This window comes from Macrobrachium rosenbergii, chromosome 11, assembly GCF_040412425.1.
Source record: "Macrobrachium rosenbergii isolate ZJJX-2024 chromosome 11, ASM4041242v1, whole genome shotgun sequence".
Taxonomy (NCBI): domain Eukaryota; kingdom Metazoa; phylum Arthropoda; class Malacostraca; order Decapoda; family Palaemonidae; genus Macrobrachium; species Macrobrachium rosenbergii.
The window spans coordinates 49,285,617-49,305,616 of NC_089751.1; the positions used below are offsets into that span (position 1 = coordinate 49,285,617).

Consider the following 20,000-nt stretch of genomic DNA (forward strand, 5'->3'; position numbering starts at 1 on the left):
TTCTTGTTTTGCTTCATTTTGTTAGATGGTCTCCCGACACTGATTGCAGTGCTTTTTGTTTTTTCTCATGTTCACTTTCCTTCTCTAAATTTTTCAATCTAAAAATACTCTTGCTACATAAAAAGAAAAAGTCTAAACAGACTTGATAAGCTCATTCTACATCTCACAGTTTTACCCCCAAAATTGTTCAATTAAAATAATTATATAAAACAACAAATTCAGGAACAGAAAGCATCCAAAAACCTGTTTTGCCAATGTGGTAACAACATGGTGATGTACAATAAAAAAAATTGTGTGTGAGAGAGAGAGAGAGAGAGAGAGAGAGAGAGAGAGAGAGAGAGAGAGAGTGATATTATTACATGTTCTAAAAATGAGACGTGACATTAGCACAAGACCAGAAATCCTAAGATTTTTTTTTTTTTATAAAGAAATGCAGATTTTACTTTTCACAATTAAGTTAGTAATGTAAGTCGTTGACGCAACTATTACACTACAAGCAAGCAATCATGAACACGACACGAAACAAACAAACCGTCCTCGTGAGCTTTATAAAACTATAAAAAATATTTCACACCACTAACTAGGAGACAAAATCGACAAGATGCTTGCCTGTGTTCCCTAATGACAATCTTGAACCCACAGAGAGTGCCTGGTATACATCCACCGCAGTTTCCCGAAATCAGGCGAGCAGTGAGCTCTCGTATAAAAGAAAAAAAAATAAGAAAGATAATAAGAAAAACTCCAAACTCGCAAAGAAGACTTAGAGAAAGGTTTAAGTGAAAGACACAGAAGACATAAGAAAATCCAAATTTGTCAAGAAGACATTACAAGTTTAAGTGAAAGACACAGAAGACATGAAAAAATCTGAGCTTGCGAAGAAGACATTAAAAGTTTAAGTGAAAGACAGAAGACAAAAAAAATATATAAACTTGCAAAAAAGACATTAAAAGGTTTAAGTGAAAGACACAGAAGACAAAAAAAATCTAAACTTGCAAAGAAGACATTAAAATTTTAAGTAAAAGGCACAGAAGACATGAAAAAGTTATAAGTGGAAGACAAAAAAGTTTAAGTGAAAGACAAAGGAGACATAAAAAACTTACAGTGAAAGACACAATGGCGAAAATACGCAGTAAAATGGAAATCATGGGTGGCTGACCAAACAAGGTGAAAAAAAAAAACCGATAGACAGTCATTAACATAAAACAGCGGTAATGCTCAAGTTAGCAACATATATGAGAGAGAGAGAGAGAGAGAGAGAGAGAGAGAGAGAGAGAGAGAGAGAGAGAGAGAGAGAGAAGCGTTGAAGTGAGATAAAACTCAAGCGAAGGAGGAAGGCTTTCCTCTCCTCACGGTCACTTGCACTACAAACATCTCCATTTTCCTTGCATACTCATTTTCGTCCGTTTTCTTCGACGGAGAGAGAGAGAGAGAGAGAGAGAGAGAGAGAGAGAGAGAGAGAGAGAGAGAGAGAGAGAATTTTTCTAAAATGCATGTTCCTTCTGGCACTTTATAGGAACTGTACCCTTTGGTCAAAGTTTTTTCGATGCCTGTATATACGCCAAAGTTGCGAACTCTCTCTCTCTCTCTCTCTCTCTCTCTCTCTCTCTCTCTCTCTCTCTCTCTCTCTTTTAATGACTCTGAGAGTGAAGTGGAGACCACCAACCACCAAGGAAAATGACCTCGTCGACTCCAACATAATTGGCTGTGTTGTTTATTAGCTCACAGCAATTTTACTCCGCAACGTCAATAATATTGTGTTTCATTCCCGCAGCGTAAATATTTGCATTTTCAACTTGATATTGAATAAAATTTGCATAGTTATTTAAGGTATGATACGTATATCACTAAGCTAAGGCAAAAACACAAATCATTTTGCATAAGCAAAATCATAGTTCACGTTATTGCGGCTGATTCTGCAAATTAAAAAAAATGGTCTTGAAGCTCATTTCCATATAATTTTTCGTGAACAGCAAATGGTTCTGCCCCTTACAACCAAAAAAATAAATTAAAATAACGTAAATCTTTAATTACTCACACAGAGTTTACGTGAATAAAATCCTTAACAGAGAAAACTGTTCATGTCATATAAGGCTCAACCCATAGCCTCATATACTGACTTGTTTAAGAAGAAGCTCTGAAAATGACTGGTTAAGGGTCTTTTCAATGCCTGGTTAAGGAAAATATCTTCGCGTGACTGTGAAGAACTGCTTACAGAGTTCCTGAAAAGACTGGTTAAGCAGAGCCTCATAAATGACTGGTTAAGAAAAACATCTTTACTATGAGGTACTGGTTCAAGGAACCTCCTGAAGTGACTGGTAAAGTATGGCCTCATAAATGACTGGTTAAGAAAAACATCTTTGCAACAAAGCACTGGTTAAAAGGACCTACTGAAATGGCTGGTCAAATAAAGTGAGCGTTTAGGCAGTCTTATGAAACAGATGAAAGTTCCTTCAAGGTACTGGTGAAGATCAACTTACAAGATATGTAAAGGATAGCCTGTAAATGTGACTGGTTAAGGAGACCTTCATAAAAGTGACTTATTAACTGTTCACGAGTCCATTTTGAACATGACTGGTCAATGCTATCCTTGAAATATAACCGGAGGAGGAGACACAAATTGACTGGTTTAAGAAACTCCAAGTCACTGGTTAATGACAGCTGCCTGAAGTGATAGGGCAAAATCCTATAGAACTAGTTAATGACAGCCTCCTCAGGTCACTGGCTAAGGAGAGGCTTCTACAATTTCCGATGTAATGAGAAGATTTTTACTGTATGCAGACAACACTGTCATAATCATATAACAAATTCCTACAGTATTAACATAACCGGATGGAATGTTTCCAGGTAAGCTGTCTAAAATTTAGCAACTCGAGCTGAAGAGAAAAAGGATTCACTTCTGTCTCACGTCGCCAAATTTTGAACTATGCAGTAAATCATTTAGGACATAAATTTAACGTTGGACGAAAGTAAAATAGATGATAAACTGTGGATTCAGCTTTTCGTAACTTGCTCAGGAAAACAATAGGGTATTATTGTTATTATCAAATCGCACGCGTTAGGCTGCGCACCTTAAGACAGTTTAAAAGGAGGGGAGGGACGTATTAGAGATAACAACATGCATAAAAAGGACTCTTGCGTGATGGCAGGAACATCCTGGGGAAAAGGGGGTGGGGGTGGGGGAAGGCGGAGAAGGAAAAAGACCGGAAACGTATCACCTTCTGGAGCCACTCTAAGAGAAAATGTAACGTATACACATACATATGTATATATATATATATATATATATATATATATATATATATATATATATATATATATATATATATATATAACTGTTGGCTACTAATCTATCAGGAAATTAAAAGCTACTAACTTCCGAAATTAAAAAGGACCCTACAATCCTTCCCACGTCCCACCATTCCGTAACTCTGACAATAAATCTTTCCGAACTCGTGAATTTCTCCTCTGGTTTACTCGTAACCTGCATAACAGAACGTGAGCCACCAATTCAATGCTTCCAGAACAAGAGGATATTTCACGAGAGAAACAGTTTTAAACTGAAGCTTTCTCCATTCACACACTTTCTCAGTATGATTTATTCCAATAAAAGATGTTATACTTATTATTAGTTCCGGCCTAACGGTGCAATTTTATTGGGATTTGAATACAAAAGTTAGACCGAAGGCCAAGCGCTTGGACCTGTGAGGTCAATCACCTTTCACACAGTTTACAAACTTTCCCTGTTAAGAATTCGCTTTAGAAATATCTGCCAGTATGATTTATTCCAATAAAAGATGTCGTACTTATTATTAGTTCTGGCATAACGATGCACTTTATTAGAATTTGAGTATTAAATTTAGGCCAAAGGCCAAGCGCTGGGACCTGTGAGGTCAATCAGCGCTGGAAGGGAAATTGTGAGTAAAGGAGGTTTGAAAGGCGTAGCAGAAGGAAAACGTCGCAGTTGTTAGAAGAGGGTGCGAAGTAAGCTGGAAGGAAGAGAATATGAACGGAGATACAGTTAAAGACATGAAAGGGGTTGCAGCTAGGGGCCGAAGGGACGCTGCAAGAACATTAAGTAATGCCTACAGTGCACCGCTTGAGGTGCTTTGGGGGCACTACCCCGTCACGGGGTCGAAGCGATTATTAATCAGATTGCTTTCAACTGTGTTCAGAGGCCCAGATTGTTTTTTTATTTCATCTAAGGCTAAAGTTAGCCATAATCGTGCGTCTGGCAACGATATAGGCCAGGTCAACACCGGCCCGTGGGTAAAGTTTCATGGTCCGCGGCTCATACAACATAGCACCAAGACCGCCAACGACAGAGCTATTTTCGGTGGTCTTGTTTATAAGCTGTATAGAAAACGCGACTGCATTTTTTTTTACTTGTTGAAGCTTTTAAATAAGGGCTTCGCATGCAGTATCTGCTCATCTAATTCATTCTGTGAGAGAGAACTCCTGCTCTGGATTCTGTTCAATCCATCACCTCTCTTTTCCTTCAGTTATCGGTCACTTCTGTCGCACGCCTCTTATTCATGCATTTCTTTTCATTTAGCGTAACTTCCTGCTTCAGCTTTCTACTGTTCCCCCCCCCCACCCCACCAAAAAAAAAAAGAATTATGTAATTTATTTATTTCTTTTCATTTAGTTTAATTCCCTGCTTCATCTTTCTACTATTTCCAGAAAAAAAATTATATCATTTATTTATTTCTTTTTATTTAGTTTAACTTCCTGCTTCACCTTTCGACTATTTCCAAAAAAAAATGTAATTTATTTATTTCTTTTCATTTAGTTCAACTTTCTACTATTTCCAGAAAAAAAAATTATGTTATTTATTTATTTCTTTTCATTTAGTTTAATTTCCTGCTTCACCTTTCTACTATCTCCAAAAAAGAAATTTTATGTAATTTATTTCTTTTCATTTAGTTTAACTTCCTGCTTCACCTTTCTGCTATTTCCAGAGAAAAAGAATTATGTAATTTATTTTTTTTTTATTTAGTTTAACTTCTTGCTTCACCTTTCCACTATTTCCAAAAATAGATTTTTGTCATTTATTTATTTCTTTTCATTTAGTTTACTTCACCTTTCTACTGCTTCCAAAAAAAAAGAATTATGTAATTTATTTATTTCTTTTCATTTAGTTTAACTTCCTGCTTCACCTTTCTACTGTTTCCCCCCCCCAAAAAAAAAGAATTATGTAACATTTCTTTTCATTTAGTTTAACTTCCTGCTTCACTTTTCTACTGTTTCCAAAAAAATAAAGAATTATGTAATTTATTTATTTCTTTTCATTTAGTTTAACTTCCTGCGTCACCTTTCTACTATCTCCAAAAAAAAAATTATGTAATTTATTTATTTCCTTTCATTTAGTTTAACTTCCTGCTTCACTTTTCTACTATCTCCAAAAAAAAAAAAAAAGAATTATGAAATTTATTTATTTCCTTTCATTTAGTTTAACTTCCTGCTTCACCTTTCTACTATTTCCAAAAAAAAAAAAGAATTTTGTCATTTATTCAAGTTCAGAGGAGGAAAGACATGACTTCCTACTTACTTCTCTCCAAGCTTCACAATCTCGTTCACCAATACTCCAGAGATTCAGGCTGCTACAATAAGCGACTTTTATGGTTTCTGTTTTGATTCCCACCCTCTTCCCTCGCATCATCGTGTTTACTTTATCCGCCCTTCGCACCGACAAGGAGGCCTTATGCTTACTTGTCTTCTCCATTTTTCTGAGGGTTAAATCAAATTTGTCTGGCAAACAGCGTCAACCCAACTCCTACCTCAGATGCTCTTTACACTGCCATACGGTGGCTCCGCGTGTCCCTTTCTGCAAAAGGACATCGGGGGAGAAAGATGTCCTTGGACACCGTAAAGAGCAGTGACTTACCTTCTACCATGTCCTCATCAGCTACGTCAGATTTTGCTGTTCGGAGAAGGTGGCATTTCTTAATGTTTTCAACATTCATTTTTTTTTTCCTTCGTGTGTCCCTTTCTGCAAAAGGACATCGGGGGAGAAAGATGTCCTTGGACACTATAAAAGCCTAGACTTTCCTTCACTTTCCTTTAATCATATCCTAATCAGCTAGGTCGGATTTTGTTGCTTGGTGAAGATGTCATTTCTAAAGACTTTCAGCACTCCACTTTCTGCTGTTAATTCGTGTGTCCCTTTCTGCAAAAAGACATGGGGGAGAAAGATGTCCTTGGACACTGTATAAGCCGTTACTTTCATTCACTTTCCTTTAATCATATCCTAATCAGCTAGGTCGGATTTTGTTGCTTGGTGAAGGCGTCATTTCTGAAGACTCTCATCATTTCACTTTCCTCTGTTCCTTCGTGTGTCCCTTTCTGCAACAGGACATCGGGAAAGAAAGGTGTCCTTGGACACCGTAAAAGCCATGTCCTAATCAGCTACGTTGAATTTCAACAATCCATTTTTCTCCCTTTCCTCAAACCTATTTTAAAGCAAGTCTAACAGGCCATCAACCTCCATCTCCCATAGGGACTTTTATCCCCACCCCCTCCCCCTCCCCCTTCCTTTTATTTAGAATCAAACTACACCCATTTCCTTGTTCCTTCAACCTCTCTCTCTCTCTCTCTCTCTCTCTCTCTCTCTCTCTCTCTCTCTCTCTCTCTCTCTCTCTCTCTCTACGAAATTGTAATAGTATGAAGGTGGGTGGTTTTCCCGTCTGCTTCACAAATAAATAACTCTCAATTCATTGAATGGTACTGTATAAAAACACAGCAATGAAACAAATAAAACAAGTTTCAATGATGACAAAGGTTTTGCCAGTGCCTGGGAGATGTCCGAAGAAATGTATTATAAACGAGATAGGTCACTGATTTAAAGCAAAGGTGATTTTTAAGACTGACCAATATTTTCTGAAATCTCCGTGTAAGACCTTAAAACTGACAGAGAGAGAGAGAGAGAGAGAGAGAGAGAGAGAGAGAGAGAGAGAGAGAGAGAGAGAGAGAGAGATGCCAAGCGTAAAATACTGAATAAGAAACAAGAATAACGCATTAAGGGCAAAAATACACTTGCCAAAGAATGACCAGAACAAAGACATGATATTCCAACTTTAAGAAAACTGAAATGTTCCAACAAAAAATATTATAAATATTATTATAATTATAAATATATATTTATCAATGGCATTATATTATAAAAATTATATAATTATTTATAATACAGTTACAAATTATTTTTAATCTTAGTGTAAAGAACTACAATAAATCATAAGTACAATAAATTAACGAAAATGGCTAATTTCCACCTCATAAAACAGAATACTACATCAATTAGGAATGGAGTGGAACGGAATATAAGATTTAGGCCAAGGGCCAAGCGCTGGCACCTGCGAGATCATCCAGCGCTGAAAGGGAAATTGAGATTAAAAAGGTTTTAAAGGTGAAACAATAAGGAAAACCTCGCATTCGCGCTATAAAACAATTTTTAGGAGAGGTTGGAAGTGAGGTGCACTGACGGCACTGCCCCTCTACGGAGAATTCGGTGGTCATGAAAATATTTTTAACAGATACCTGAATTGCCATTAAAAAAATTTCAGTAACAAAAAAACAAAAATAAAAAAAAAGGAAAAGAACGCAAATTTGTTTTCTGAAGATTTCTTTTGTTTGGGCCAACAAAGAGCGCCGGCACTTAGTTATTAAGGAAATAAAGGAGAAAACAAAAGATTGTGCAAAGGAATGGCGAGCAAACAGTGGTACAGCAGTGTATCCCGTGAGGCGTCCCCCCGCCAACCCCCGCTTCTTTTTTTGGGGTCTTTTTTTAGTAACTTACACAAACAATTTGCTTTCGAATACGGAGGGTGAAGGCATGATGCTAAATATATATATATATATATATATATATATAATATACTGTACATATACATGTATGTATACATATAATATATATATGTGTGGGTGTGTATAACAAAAAAGCATACCCGTAAAAAATAGCCCTGAACATATCGACTGACGAGAAGTAATGAGCGAAGACAAAATTACACGATAATAAATGAAAATGCAGAGAGGGGAATAATGATAATTAAAGATAACAGGAACCATGACACCAACCACCTCACCCCTTATGCCAAAGCTGACGAATTTGCAACAGACCTTGGAAGTGTGGGATGAGGGGCATCAGGAACGAAAGAACGAGCAAACCTTTAAAATCGAAAAAACCAAATTCAGACAATGTTTGTACAAAATCGACGCTTTACAAAGGTCGAAGATTCATTTCTGAAATAACTAAAAACGAAGACTTAAAAAAAAAAAGAAAACACGAAGGGAAGGCTAACAAAGGCTGCGTAAATAAAACCGACGAAGAAAAGTGAAGGAAGTTATGATAAAAATAATCGTGAGAAAAATAAAGCGCCCTCGGGGAGGGGGGGGGGGGGGAAGAGTAGAGTAGACACACTGAATGGGGACTCAAGGGCCTCAGGAAAGATGCATTCATGGCCACAGAGGAACGGCTTCCTCTCTGTTTGTCTGTTATAAATAAACAGACTCTATATATATGTATATATATAAATATACACAGACACATTATATATGTATATATATATGAATATAAGAAGGCCCATAAAACACGTTTAAATAGTGTTTTATGGGCCTTCTAACATTCATATTACACTGTAGTATTACAGGAAAAGACATTCATGTATATATATATATATATGTGTATAAGTATATATATGTATATATATATATGTATATATATATATATATATATATATATATATATATATATATATATATATATATATATAATCATGAAGCTACAAATGTCGCTTATTATCAAATCCACGCTGCCTCGGGAATATCCCAGATGGGAATGATCACCGAAGGGGAATTTATAAGTGATAAATGGACGGGCACTGCCAAGTCTCGATCCCGCGACACAGATACGCATCCAGCAACTCCAGTCGACGTTATCACTGAGCTATCAAGAGAGGTATAAGTTATTGCCGAGTCTGGTGTACTTTACTTACCCGTCGAGGCAGCGTGGATTGGATATTAAGCGACGTTTGTAGCTTCATGATTGTATATAAATCACGGTGTGATAAAAGAAATGTCATATATATATATATATATATATATATATATATATATATATATATATATATATATAAACCTTCTATTTACGTGAAATAAAATAACTAATTAAATAGGAGGTCTTTAAGAGGACGAATTAACTAACAATAAAGGAGACGGCATTCTTAAAGTTCAGCAATGCCAATACGCCGACTGAGTCTCCGAACGCGGAAGTTATACTCTAGACCGGCGCAAAAGTGAGGCACGCACACGCACGAAAATTTAGCTAGGCCAGATACGCATCGACACTACATCAACAAAATGCTTTAGCAATGTTGTAAGAAGAAGAAATATTTTGTAACTTTGTAAGAAGAAGAAATCCATCATTCTCGTGGATGTAGATAAGCCCCTGACTACAACAAGATGCACAGAGAGAAATCAATAAAAAAAAAGCATGAAAAGGTAAAAAAATAAAACAAAAAACACTAGAGTACAGGTGTAATAATTAATGACCCTCCCTTCTTCCTGTTAACTGGCAAAATACCTGTGTTATATCATACCCCATATCTCGTACACATTAACAGTAATTAATACCTGTGATGATGAGGATGATATCAGCAGGGAAAATAAAGTTGATGTTACGAAAAGGCGCTTCAATTTAATTATATACTCTCTCTCTCTCTCTCTCTCTCTCTCTCTCTCTCTCTCTCTCTCTCTCTCTCTCTCTCTCTCCTTCCAAACCTTGAATGCATACATACAAGTCATTAAAAAAAAAAGAGGGGACACAAAGACCAGTGTTATATATACATACGTTTTTACATACAGGAGAGAGAGAGAGAGAGAGAGAGAGAGAGAGAGAGAGAGAGAGAGAGAGAGAGAGAGAGAGAGAGAGATGTCCGGCACTTTTACCATCTGAGAAGAAAAAGGAAGTTTCAAATACTGAGGAGAAACACGACGAATGGGATGCGAAAATGAGAGAGAGAGAGAGAGAGAGAGAGAGAGAGAGAGAGAGAGAGAGAGAGAGAGAGAGAGAAAGTATTGGCTGAGAGGGAAGAGTTGATGAACTGGAGACTGGAGAGAGAGAGAGAGAGAGAGAGAGAGAGAGAGAGAGAGAGAGAGAGAGAGAGAGAGAGAGAGAGCGATGATATTGATTGGTGGCGCGACCTTTCTAACAAGGGCTCCAGGAGGAAGAGGAGCTGGGGGAGGGGTAGGAGGAGGAGGACTTTAGGTGAGATGGAGGGAGGGAGGGAGGGGGAGGAGAAGAGAGGGAGAGGTGAGAGGGAGGGAGAGGAGAAGAGAGGGAAAGGTAGCGCAGGTATACCCAGTTACAATTCAACACTATCATGTGTATGAGAGAGAGAGAGAGAGAGAGAGAGAGAGAGAGAGAGAGAGAGAGAGAGAGAGAGAGATACTCGTATTATGACATCTCCACAGGACATCATCCCAGCCCCCAGATAGCTTTGTGTGTTCCGTTGTTTGTCAATGGAATCCCAGGGCCCTTCAAAAGGTATAACCACGAGAGAGAGAGAGAGAGAGAGAGAGAGAGAGAGAGAGAGAGAGAGAGAGAGAGAGAGAGAGAGAGAGAGAGTCGGCATTCCCGAACACGAAATGTTCCGACGTCAGATCTCCGAGATGTCACTTCCTCACAAACTGCTTAGGAATGGACGCTGTACCTGGCGTAATTAAAATTATATACATGTAATATTTAGGGTTATATTCTCTTCTTATTAAAATCAGGGCACTGATTAACCAAAGCTCATAAGAGCACAAACGGCTGCACACAAACGCGAAAAGAGGACGAGAAACTCGCATCTCCCTGCCAAAGCCATCCCACACGCACCAACACACAAACACACATACACGCACACACACACACTCATTTAAATCTATCTCCTTTACTGAATCGGCGACTCGCAAGACTCCATGTCCTTCATACCTCTAGCCTCCCCCCAACACCTCACCAACAACACGACCTCCTCCAACACCAACAACACCAACACCAACCACCACCACTACCAACACATCAATACACAAACCACACATCTTTTGTTGTGACTTTGATCCGTCGTCGCCTCTTCGGTCCACAAAGTTACCTAAAAAATCAAGAAAGAAAGAGAAAGAAATATACAAGATACAGGGAGTAATCTATCAAAAGGCGAAGGGCTAATATTCTGGATACCAAGAAGAAGAAGAAGAAGAAGAAGACGACGAAGAAGGCCACATCATTTTGTAGAAAGGGGAAAAGTTATATATTCTTTTACATGCTGAAACTTGAGGAAGCCTGCTCTTTTCACTTAAAAAAACAAGATAGGAAGAATTTATCTCCCGGGTACTTTGCTCCTCCTACTCCTCCTCCTCCTCCTCTTCCTCAAGCGTTCAAGTTAGAGGTCTTCCTTCCTTGAAATTTTCAGGCTTAAGACGTGGAAAAAGAAAAAAAGGGAACTGGTGATCCTGCTGAATTTAGTCCTGGGAAAGGATTCTTTTCCGTCATGGGATATTCTTCTTGAAGATATCCCATTACTGTAAATTACAGAAGAGTATCCTACTTCTTGTAGGGAAATGAAGGAAAACTGACCATTCGTTGAACTCAAGAAAACCAGTTTTTACACTTTTTTTTTAATCCAATCCAACCCAAAGTATGTCTCATAGTCAGGATTTTTATTCCTCACACTTAAGACTGTAAAACAGTCTCCCCGAGGATGCTGTGAAAATTGAACCTCAAAAGTTCAAGTGAAGATGCAATGCATTGCTACCCTCAAACAATTCTCCTTGTATTTTATATTTTACTCACAATTTTATGCCTTTATTTTCTGATTTCCTTATTTATTTCTTTTTCTAATAACTGATTTCTTCTTTCTGTATTTCCTATTACCTCCAGTTACAACTTTCAAAATGAACACCATATTCTTTGGAAGTTTGAATTTCAAGTCAGTGGCCTCTATGGGACTGTTCCACATGAATAAGGCTCATCTTCTGAATATAATAATAATAATAATAATAATAATAATAATAATAATAATAATAATAATAATAATAATAATAATAATAATGCATTCAAGGGGCCTTTCAGTTAATGCTAAATTCATGAAGTCTGACACCATTTATTCTTTGCATTCTATGATGTGAAATTGGTAATCGCCTCTATCCTTGCCTGCTCGGAACAAATTTCGTTTACCGTTCTGTTTTCTTGAATATTACAATCGCTCCACTGTCGCTGGATCTTGAAGAGCTGTCTAATAATCTCAACATTCAGTGACAGACATCGCATTAAAATTCTAACCAGCCCCTTGAAAGGTAAGCAATCTAATTGTATAATTACAAACTCTGAATTAACACAAAGGAATCATGGCGATTTCTAAACGTCAAGAAAACCATAGAATTCTCTGTTTCAAAACGCCAGCATCTTTTAAATCACTCATCACCATTTTACACCTACAAGATAAAGTGATCTGGTCAAAATGTCATAATGACACAGGAATTTTTAAACGTGTAGAAAAAAAACTAACTTTTGAATTTTCACAGACTTCAGTGTCACAATGAAAAGGCTCTCTCCATTACAAGCACACAGTAGAAAATCGATTGCAGTAAGTTGACAGATCACTGCAATGTTGATCGTTCTTTCCAGCCACAAGAACTGCACATTTATTAAATTATTGGTTGGCGAGGCCACCTAGTACCTCAGCATATTCACTCATCAAATGAGACACAGAAATTCTGCCGACATTTTCCATAAATCTGTATTGGCCACAAAAATGGAAGCAGTTTTTTTCCTGATTTATGAAACCCACTAAAAGCTTTCGCAGTATTCAATTTTTTTTTTTGTATGTCAGAGATTAATTTAAAAACAGATCCAAGGCCAATGAGCAACAAATTAAAATTCCTTAAGCATAACAATCTATAAAATAATGTGAATTAATTCTGAAAATTTCATTTAATAATTTACCTATAGAGCACTAAAGACGTGTTTACTGTTTACATATGTATAATAGTCATTTCATAATACAGTGAATATTCACAGTGACACAATACATTAAACTTAATTACAGTAACTTCATTTATATATTACGTTCCTATCACGAAATCTTTTTTTTATAATACCACAACACAAAGCCATTTTTCTGACAATTCCACAAAAAAAGGGGGGATCTTTTTCTTAATTCTAAAACACAAAAGGAAAGGCTTGGAAGGCTTCAAGACCATTCATTTTAAGGTCCCTTACAAGAAAATGTACTTTAAATTCAATATCTTATATAAGTATGTAAAAGAAAGAGGCTTTTTCAGAGGTTAATACCGTATTCATATACATACAAGCAGACATATAATATTCTAAATATTATTATTATTACTCAGAGGATGAACCCTATTAATATGGAACAAGCCCACAGGGGCCACTGACCTGAAATCCAAGCTTCCAAAGAATATGGTGTTCATTGGAAGGTAATAGGAAGTACAGAAAGAGATCAGTTATTAGAAAGAAAAAAATGCTAAATAAATTAATAAACAAATGCATAAAATGTGAGTAAATTAATAAAATACAAGGAGAATTGTTTTAGGGTAGTAATGCACTACATCTTCGCTTGAACCTTTGAGGTTCTAATTACACAACATCCTCAGGCAGACTGTTCCACAGTCCAACAGTGTACGGAGTAAAGAGCCTCTGAAACAGGGGTAGATAGACAGATGTATTAAGCACAAGAAAATAAAAAATAAAATGGAAAAAACGTCATAAAGTACTGTTAATTCTGTAAGTCACAAACCAATATTCAGAGAAATATTCTTCAAATTTTGGGAGAAACGTTTTTCCAGTATTCAGAGAAATGTTCTTCAAATTTTGGGAGAAACGTTTTTCCAATATTCAGAACAATGTTCTTCAATTTTTAAGATAAATTTTCAGAGAAATATTCTTCAAATGTTTGAGTAACGTTCATTCTAGTTTCATAGAAACATTCTTAGAGTTTTGAGATACAATTCTTAGAAATATTATCAAAAATTGTGAAGGGAACTTTCTTGCAATTCTAAGAAAACATATTCTCTCCATTTCAAGAGATAGTCATAAAATCCTGAGGAATATTCGCGCCAATTTTGAGATATCTTCACCCAATTCTGAGGAATATTCACCCAATTTTGAGAAATGCTCACCCAGTTTCGAGGAATATTCACCTAATCTGAGGAATATTCGCCCAATTTCGGGTAATATTTAACCAATTTCGAGGAGTAATCACCAACTTCTGAAGAATATTCAACCAATTTCGAAGAATATTCACCAAATTTCAAGGAATCTTCACCCAATTCTGAAGAATACTCACCCAATTTCGAGGAATATTCACCCAAATTCGAGGAATCTCCGCCCAATTCTGAAGAATATTCCCTCAAAGTCGAGGAATATTCATCCAAATGCGAGGAACATTCACCCGATGTCAAGGAATATTCACCCAATTCTGAAGAAATTTCGAGGAATATTCACCCAAATTCGAGGAATATTCACCCAGTTCTGAAGAATGTTCCCCCCAATGTCGAGGAATATTCTTCCAATGTCGAGGGATATGCACCCAATTCTGAAGAACAGCCACCCAATTTCGAGGAATATTCACCCAATTTCGAGGAATATTCACCCAATTTCGAGGAATATTCCCCCAATGTCGAGGAATATTCACCCAATTCTGAAGAATATCCACCCAATTTCGAGGAATATTCACCCAATTTTTAAGAATAGTCCCCAATTTCAAGGAATATTCACCCAAATCCGAAAAATATCCACCAAATGTCGAGGAATATTCACCCAATTATGAAGAATAATCCCCCAATGTCGAGGAATATTCACCCAATTTCTAGGAATATTCACCCAATTCTGAAGAATATTCACCAAATTTCGAGGAATATTCACCCAAATTCGAGGATTATTCACCCAATTCTTGGGAATATTCCCCCCAATGTCGAGGCACATTCATCCAATTCTGAAGAATATTCCCCCCCTCCCAATGTCAAGGAGTATTCACCCAACTTTGAGGAAAACTCACCAAATTCTGAGGAACATTTGTGAGACATACTCTACAGCCCTCCCTCCTCGCGAACTAGGAGGTGGGTGGTGAGGCCAAATGCGAGCACAAACTGGAATGCAACGAAGAGGTCGTGTTTAAACTCAGCCAAGCAATCAATCAATTATTCGGTGCTCGCTACGTCGCCAAGTCACAGTCAAACTTTATCAAACGGAAATTGCGTCGAGATTTCCCGATTTTGACGTTTCAATTTTTCACCTGGGAAAATAATCTTTACTTCTAAAACAAAGTTATTGGAAGAAAATAAACCTACTGTCAATTCAGGTCTGCCAAAAATTCCTACCTGGAGAGAGAGAGAGAGAGAGAGAGAGAGAGAGAGAGAGAGAGAGAGAGAGAGAGAGAGAGAGAGAGAGTTTATGTAAATGAAAATAAAACACAGCGGGTGCTATTCATTAACTTTATATGAAAACGAAAGACAGTAGAGTCCAGTCGCTAATATTTAAAAGTTTCTCTCTCTCTCTCTCTCTCTCTCTCTCTCTCTCTCTCTCTCTCTCTCTCTCTCTCCATTAGAAAAGATGCTGAATGGGTAAATAAGCGAAGCCAAGATCGATAAGAAGCAGAATGACATAATGACGATAAAAACAAATCAGTACAACGAGAAAGGGAATAAATGAAGGAAAACCTAGAGACAATAATAAATAGAGTGCCTGAAGAATAACACAAGACACTCTAAGACCTACACCAACAAATGTGCACACAAACTAATAACCAAAAGAGAACCAAGGCGTGGTGGGGGAGGGGGTATAAACGCGGACGAATGGAAAGCGATAATTAAGACCATTTCAATTTCAAATGCAGAGACCGCAGGCTAATAATTTATGGAAATCTATTACGTACAAAGCAGCGTTGCGTACTGATGGCATCTCAACTTTAGGTAGCAGGCAACCTAACCTCAGAAGAGAAGTCGACATCCTAACTTCGCTTGCATGAGTAAAAGAAAAAAAATAAACTTTTTGGAATAATTTTTTTGTCCAAATACTCATCCTCAATAATATTCTTCTATCAGCTACACGGTGCTGAACGAGGAAAGCTTCTCGCAGAGAAATTTGTTCAGTTGTTTTAGTGAGGATGGAATAAGAGTAGCCTTTTGGGGGAATTTCAAGAAAACATGCTTGTCTGGTATGAACATCAAAATGAACTTGCTTTCACGGAACACGAAGAACGTTTTAAATCAGAAGGCATTCATCTAGAGGAGAGATGCATTCTGACATCGAACTTTGAGGACGGAAATTCTGAACCCCGCCCATTATAGTTAGAAAGGAAACACTGAGTGGGCGGAGCTAAGGACCATGTTCAGTCTGCAAGCCACTTGGGTTGCACGACTCGCAACATGTGGAAGATAATTCAGTGACTTTGTTGGACACACTTCCATTTATATTCTATTTTTAGTACGGGATCATTGCAGCTAACAATAAACAAAATCCATCTAAATATACACAATTAGGTACTTTCGTTCCCAATACAGTATAAAATAAACATCAGATGTTACCCTACAACACATGAGAACAGCAACCTAGAGTACTAGGGACGTGAACGTGTGTGTGTGTGTATATATAAATATATATATATATATATATATATATATATATATATATATATATATATATATATATATATATATATATATATATATATATATATATATATATATATATATATATACACATATATATGGGAATTGTAGGAACTTGATACTGAAGTCCGGGAAATTATACCAAAAATAATTTCATGAATTTTACAGCAAATACAGCCTTCTTTCCACGGTGCAACTTTTTGACCGTCAACATATCCCTGTATTCAACCTGTAACCTCCAAAAAAATACTGAAAGTCACTGTAATGCACAAACGCTACATTGCTATCAGCAATAGTTCATTTCACTATCAAGTACTTTGTAAGTTCCTGAAAGATCCGTCAGTGGTTTGACAACAAGTTCCTCACATAATTCAATTAATGACCTCTTTTTTTATAATTTTCTTTTGTTTTGAAATGTGGTGATGGGCCAAGCATAGGCATCTACAAGGTTCTCTACCTCCGCCAGGAGAGAGAAAACTCTATAATGAGGGCACCAGCAGTCGAATTATGATAAGGCGAAATTAATACTGACCAGAGAAGCGCCTAATACGGGCGCTGACGTGAATATATCAATTACGTGCACTGTCTGAGAGCTCGTACGAGCACGCAATGCGAATAAGGTCTGAACGGGAAGGGGAGATTGATTAATTGCGATTTATCTGGCGTGGCGACAGGAAGGAAGGAAGGACGAAGAGAGAGAGAGAGAGAGAGAGAGAGAGAGAGAGAGAGAGAGAGAGAGAGAGAGAGAGAGAGAGAAGGACTTGCAAGAGGACACCAATAGTGAAGGGAACATGGAGTCAATTACCTGTAATTATAGGAACAAATACTATATCAAGGAATCGACCCAAATTTCGACAGTCTGCTAGTATCCAAATCGACCCACATTTCGACAGCCTGCTAGTATCCAAATCGACCCACATTTCGACAGCCTGCTAGTATCCAAATCGACCCATATTTCGACAGCCTGCTAGTATTCAAATCGACCACACTTCGACAGTCTTCTAGTATCCAAATCGACCCACATTTCGACAGTCTGCTAGTATCGAAATCGACCCCCATTTCGACTGTCTGCTAGCATTGAAATCGGCCCAAATATTGACAGTCGACTCAAATTTCGACAGTCTGCGAATGAGGACAGCGAGTTCAATTTTTATAGAAAAAAAAAAGTTTGCAAGTTTCTCATTATGAGATATTTCCAAAGGCACTGGTTAATTTTTACGCAAGAATCCACGCATGGTTAAACTGATAAAAATAAAAAAACAAATAAAAAATGCGCCGAGTTTCTTCGGCGCAATCGAGGTTTCTGTACAGCCGTTACATCGTATAATCAAGGCCACCGAAAACAGATCTATCTTTCGGTGGTCTCTGTATAATGCCGTATGAGCCGCGGCCCATGAAACTTTAATCACGGCCCGCTGGTGGCCTGGCCTATATCGTTGCCAGAAGCACGATTATGGCTAACTTTAACCTTAAATAAATCAAAACAATTAAAGCTAGAAGGCTGCAACTTGGTATGTTTGATGATTGGAGGGTGGATGATCAACATACCAATTTGCAGCCCTCTAGCCTCAGTAGTCTTTAAGATCTGAGGACGGACAGACAAAGCTGACACAATAGTTTTCTTTTCAGAAAACTAAACACTGGTTTTTAACACAACGTGGCTCCTAATTACATTACAATCAAGGACAATTTCCGCAGACTCTGCATAAATTGCAAGTTAGGTTCCCCCCCTGGAGAATTTCTCATTTACTTAGTACAAAAGAGCCTACGAAGATACGGTGGACGCTAATCAGTTTGCTGTTCAGGATGCATACTTTACTATCCACGTAATATTGTGTATGTAAATAAAAATAGCTAATGTATTCATCATATAGGAATGAAGATATACATACGCGCTCACACATACATACATATATATATACATATATATATATATATATATATATATATATATATATATATATATATAGAGAGAGAGAGAGAGAGAGAGAGAGAGAGAGAGAGAGAGAGAGAGAGAGAGAGAGAGAGAGATTGTCCTGGAGTTCTAGGAATACACTTATTATAGTGCTACAGTAATTATGCAGAGTAAAATCATTGTAAAGCTACACCAAAGAACAAGGATATTTTTTTTACAAAACAAACGCCAACAGAAAATACAACTAAATCACAGGACGAGATCTTTCGCCCTTAAGATTGGACGAATGAGCAGTACACCTAATCAAATAATCACTAAAACAGTTACATTTGTCGTACTGGGTCTAAAGATTCATTTCAAATCGTGATCCATATTACAGAAGTCCACAGGAATACTAAGGGTATTTATTCGATAATTACACAACTGCTAATCTACTTGGGAAATGAATCTAAAATAAACCTAAGAACTGTCAGCTGTTACCAGGAACTTTCAGCTGTTACTAGGAACTTTCAGCTGCTATAAGGAACTGTCAGGTGCTACTAAGAACTGCCGGCTCATACTAGGAACTGTCAGCTGCTACTAAGTACGTCAGCTGTTAGAAGGAACTGTAATATGATACTGGAAACTTTCATGTGTTATTAGGAACTTTCAGCTTTACTAGGAACTGCCAGCTGTTACTAGCAACAGTCAGCTGTTACTAGGAGCTGTCAACTGTTACCAGAAACTGTCACCTGTTACTAAGAACGTTGGCTGTTACTAAGAACAGTCACGTTACTAGTAACTGTCAGCTGTTACTAAGAACGTTAGGCTGCTACGAGGAACTGTCATATGTTACCAGTAACTGTCAGCTGCCACTAGGAACGTCAGCTGTTACTAGGGAAATGTCAGCTGCTGCTAGGCACTGTCACCGCAATCATGGGATGTCCTTACATTTATTTAACGCACCCCTGTCCATGCGGTTGTTTCAAGAATACCTCAACCAACCGCAATTAAGAAGAAATCAGGGGAATAAATGGCTTCAGTTTGTACTTTTCGATGCAATGAGCACTCAACCAAACAATTAAGAAGAAATCAGGGAATAAATGGCTTCAGTTTGTACTTTTTCGATAAACAGAGCTTGAGAGAGAGAGAGAGAGAGAGAGAGAGAGAGAGAGAGAGAGAGAGAGAGAGAGAGAGAGAGGATTATGAAGTTCTTTCGCAGTCTGGGAGATGAATTTTATTTTGAAAACTTGAGGAGAGAGGAACTCTGAACGGAGGTCTCAAGATAGAAAGGGAGTTTCAGAGCCTAAGGAAGTTCGGAAACTTATTAAAAGTTTAAGGAATGGGAATTTCAAGGAGAATTAAACACAAAGACGAACAACAGCGGTCCAAGACCGAAAACCTCGGTCAAGGCAGAAAGAGCAATCCACACGGAAACAGACAGACA

General features: G+C 37.5%; 2 protein-coding genes across 6 annotated transcripts in view; one reads left to right on the top strand and one right to left on the bottom strand.

Annotated features, from left to right (window-relative positions):
• Nucleotides 1-14,737, top strand: part of LOC136843530 (uncharacterized) — a 21,337-nt gene extending 6,600 nt beyond the window's left edge. The window contains exon 2 of the mRNA XM_067112064.1: nt 14,306-14,737. Coding sequence (XP_066968165.1) covers nt 14,306-14,737 — 432 coding nt within the window. The remainder of the gene's footprint in view (nt 1-14,305) is intronic.
• The window catches only part of LOC136843436 (neuronal calcium sensor 2), a 988,260-nt gene that overhangs the window by 256,741 nt on the left and 711,519 nt on the right, over nt 1-20,000 (bottom strand). The gene's annotated exons all lie outside the window — the stretch shown is intronic.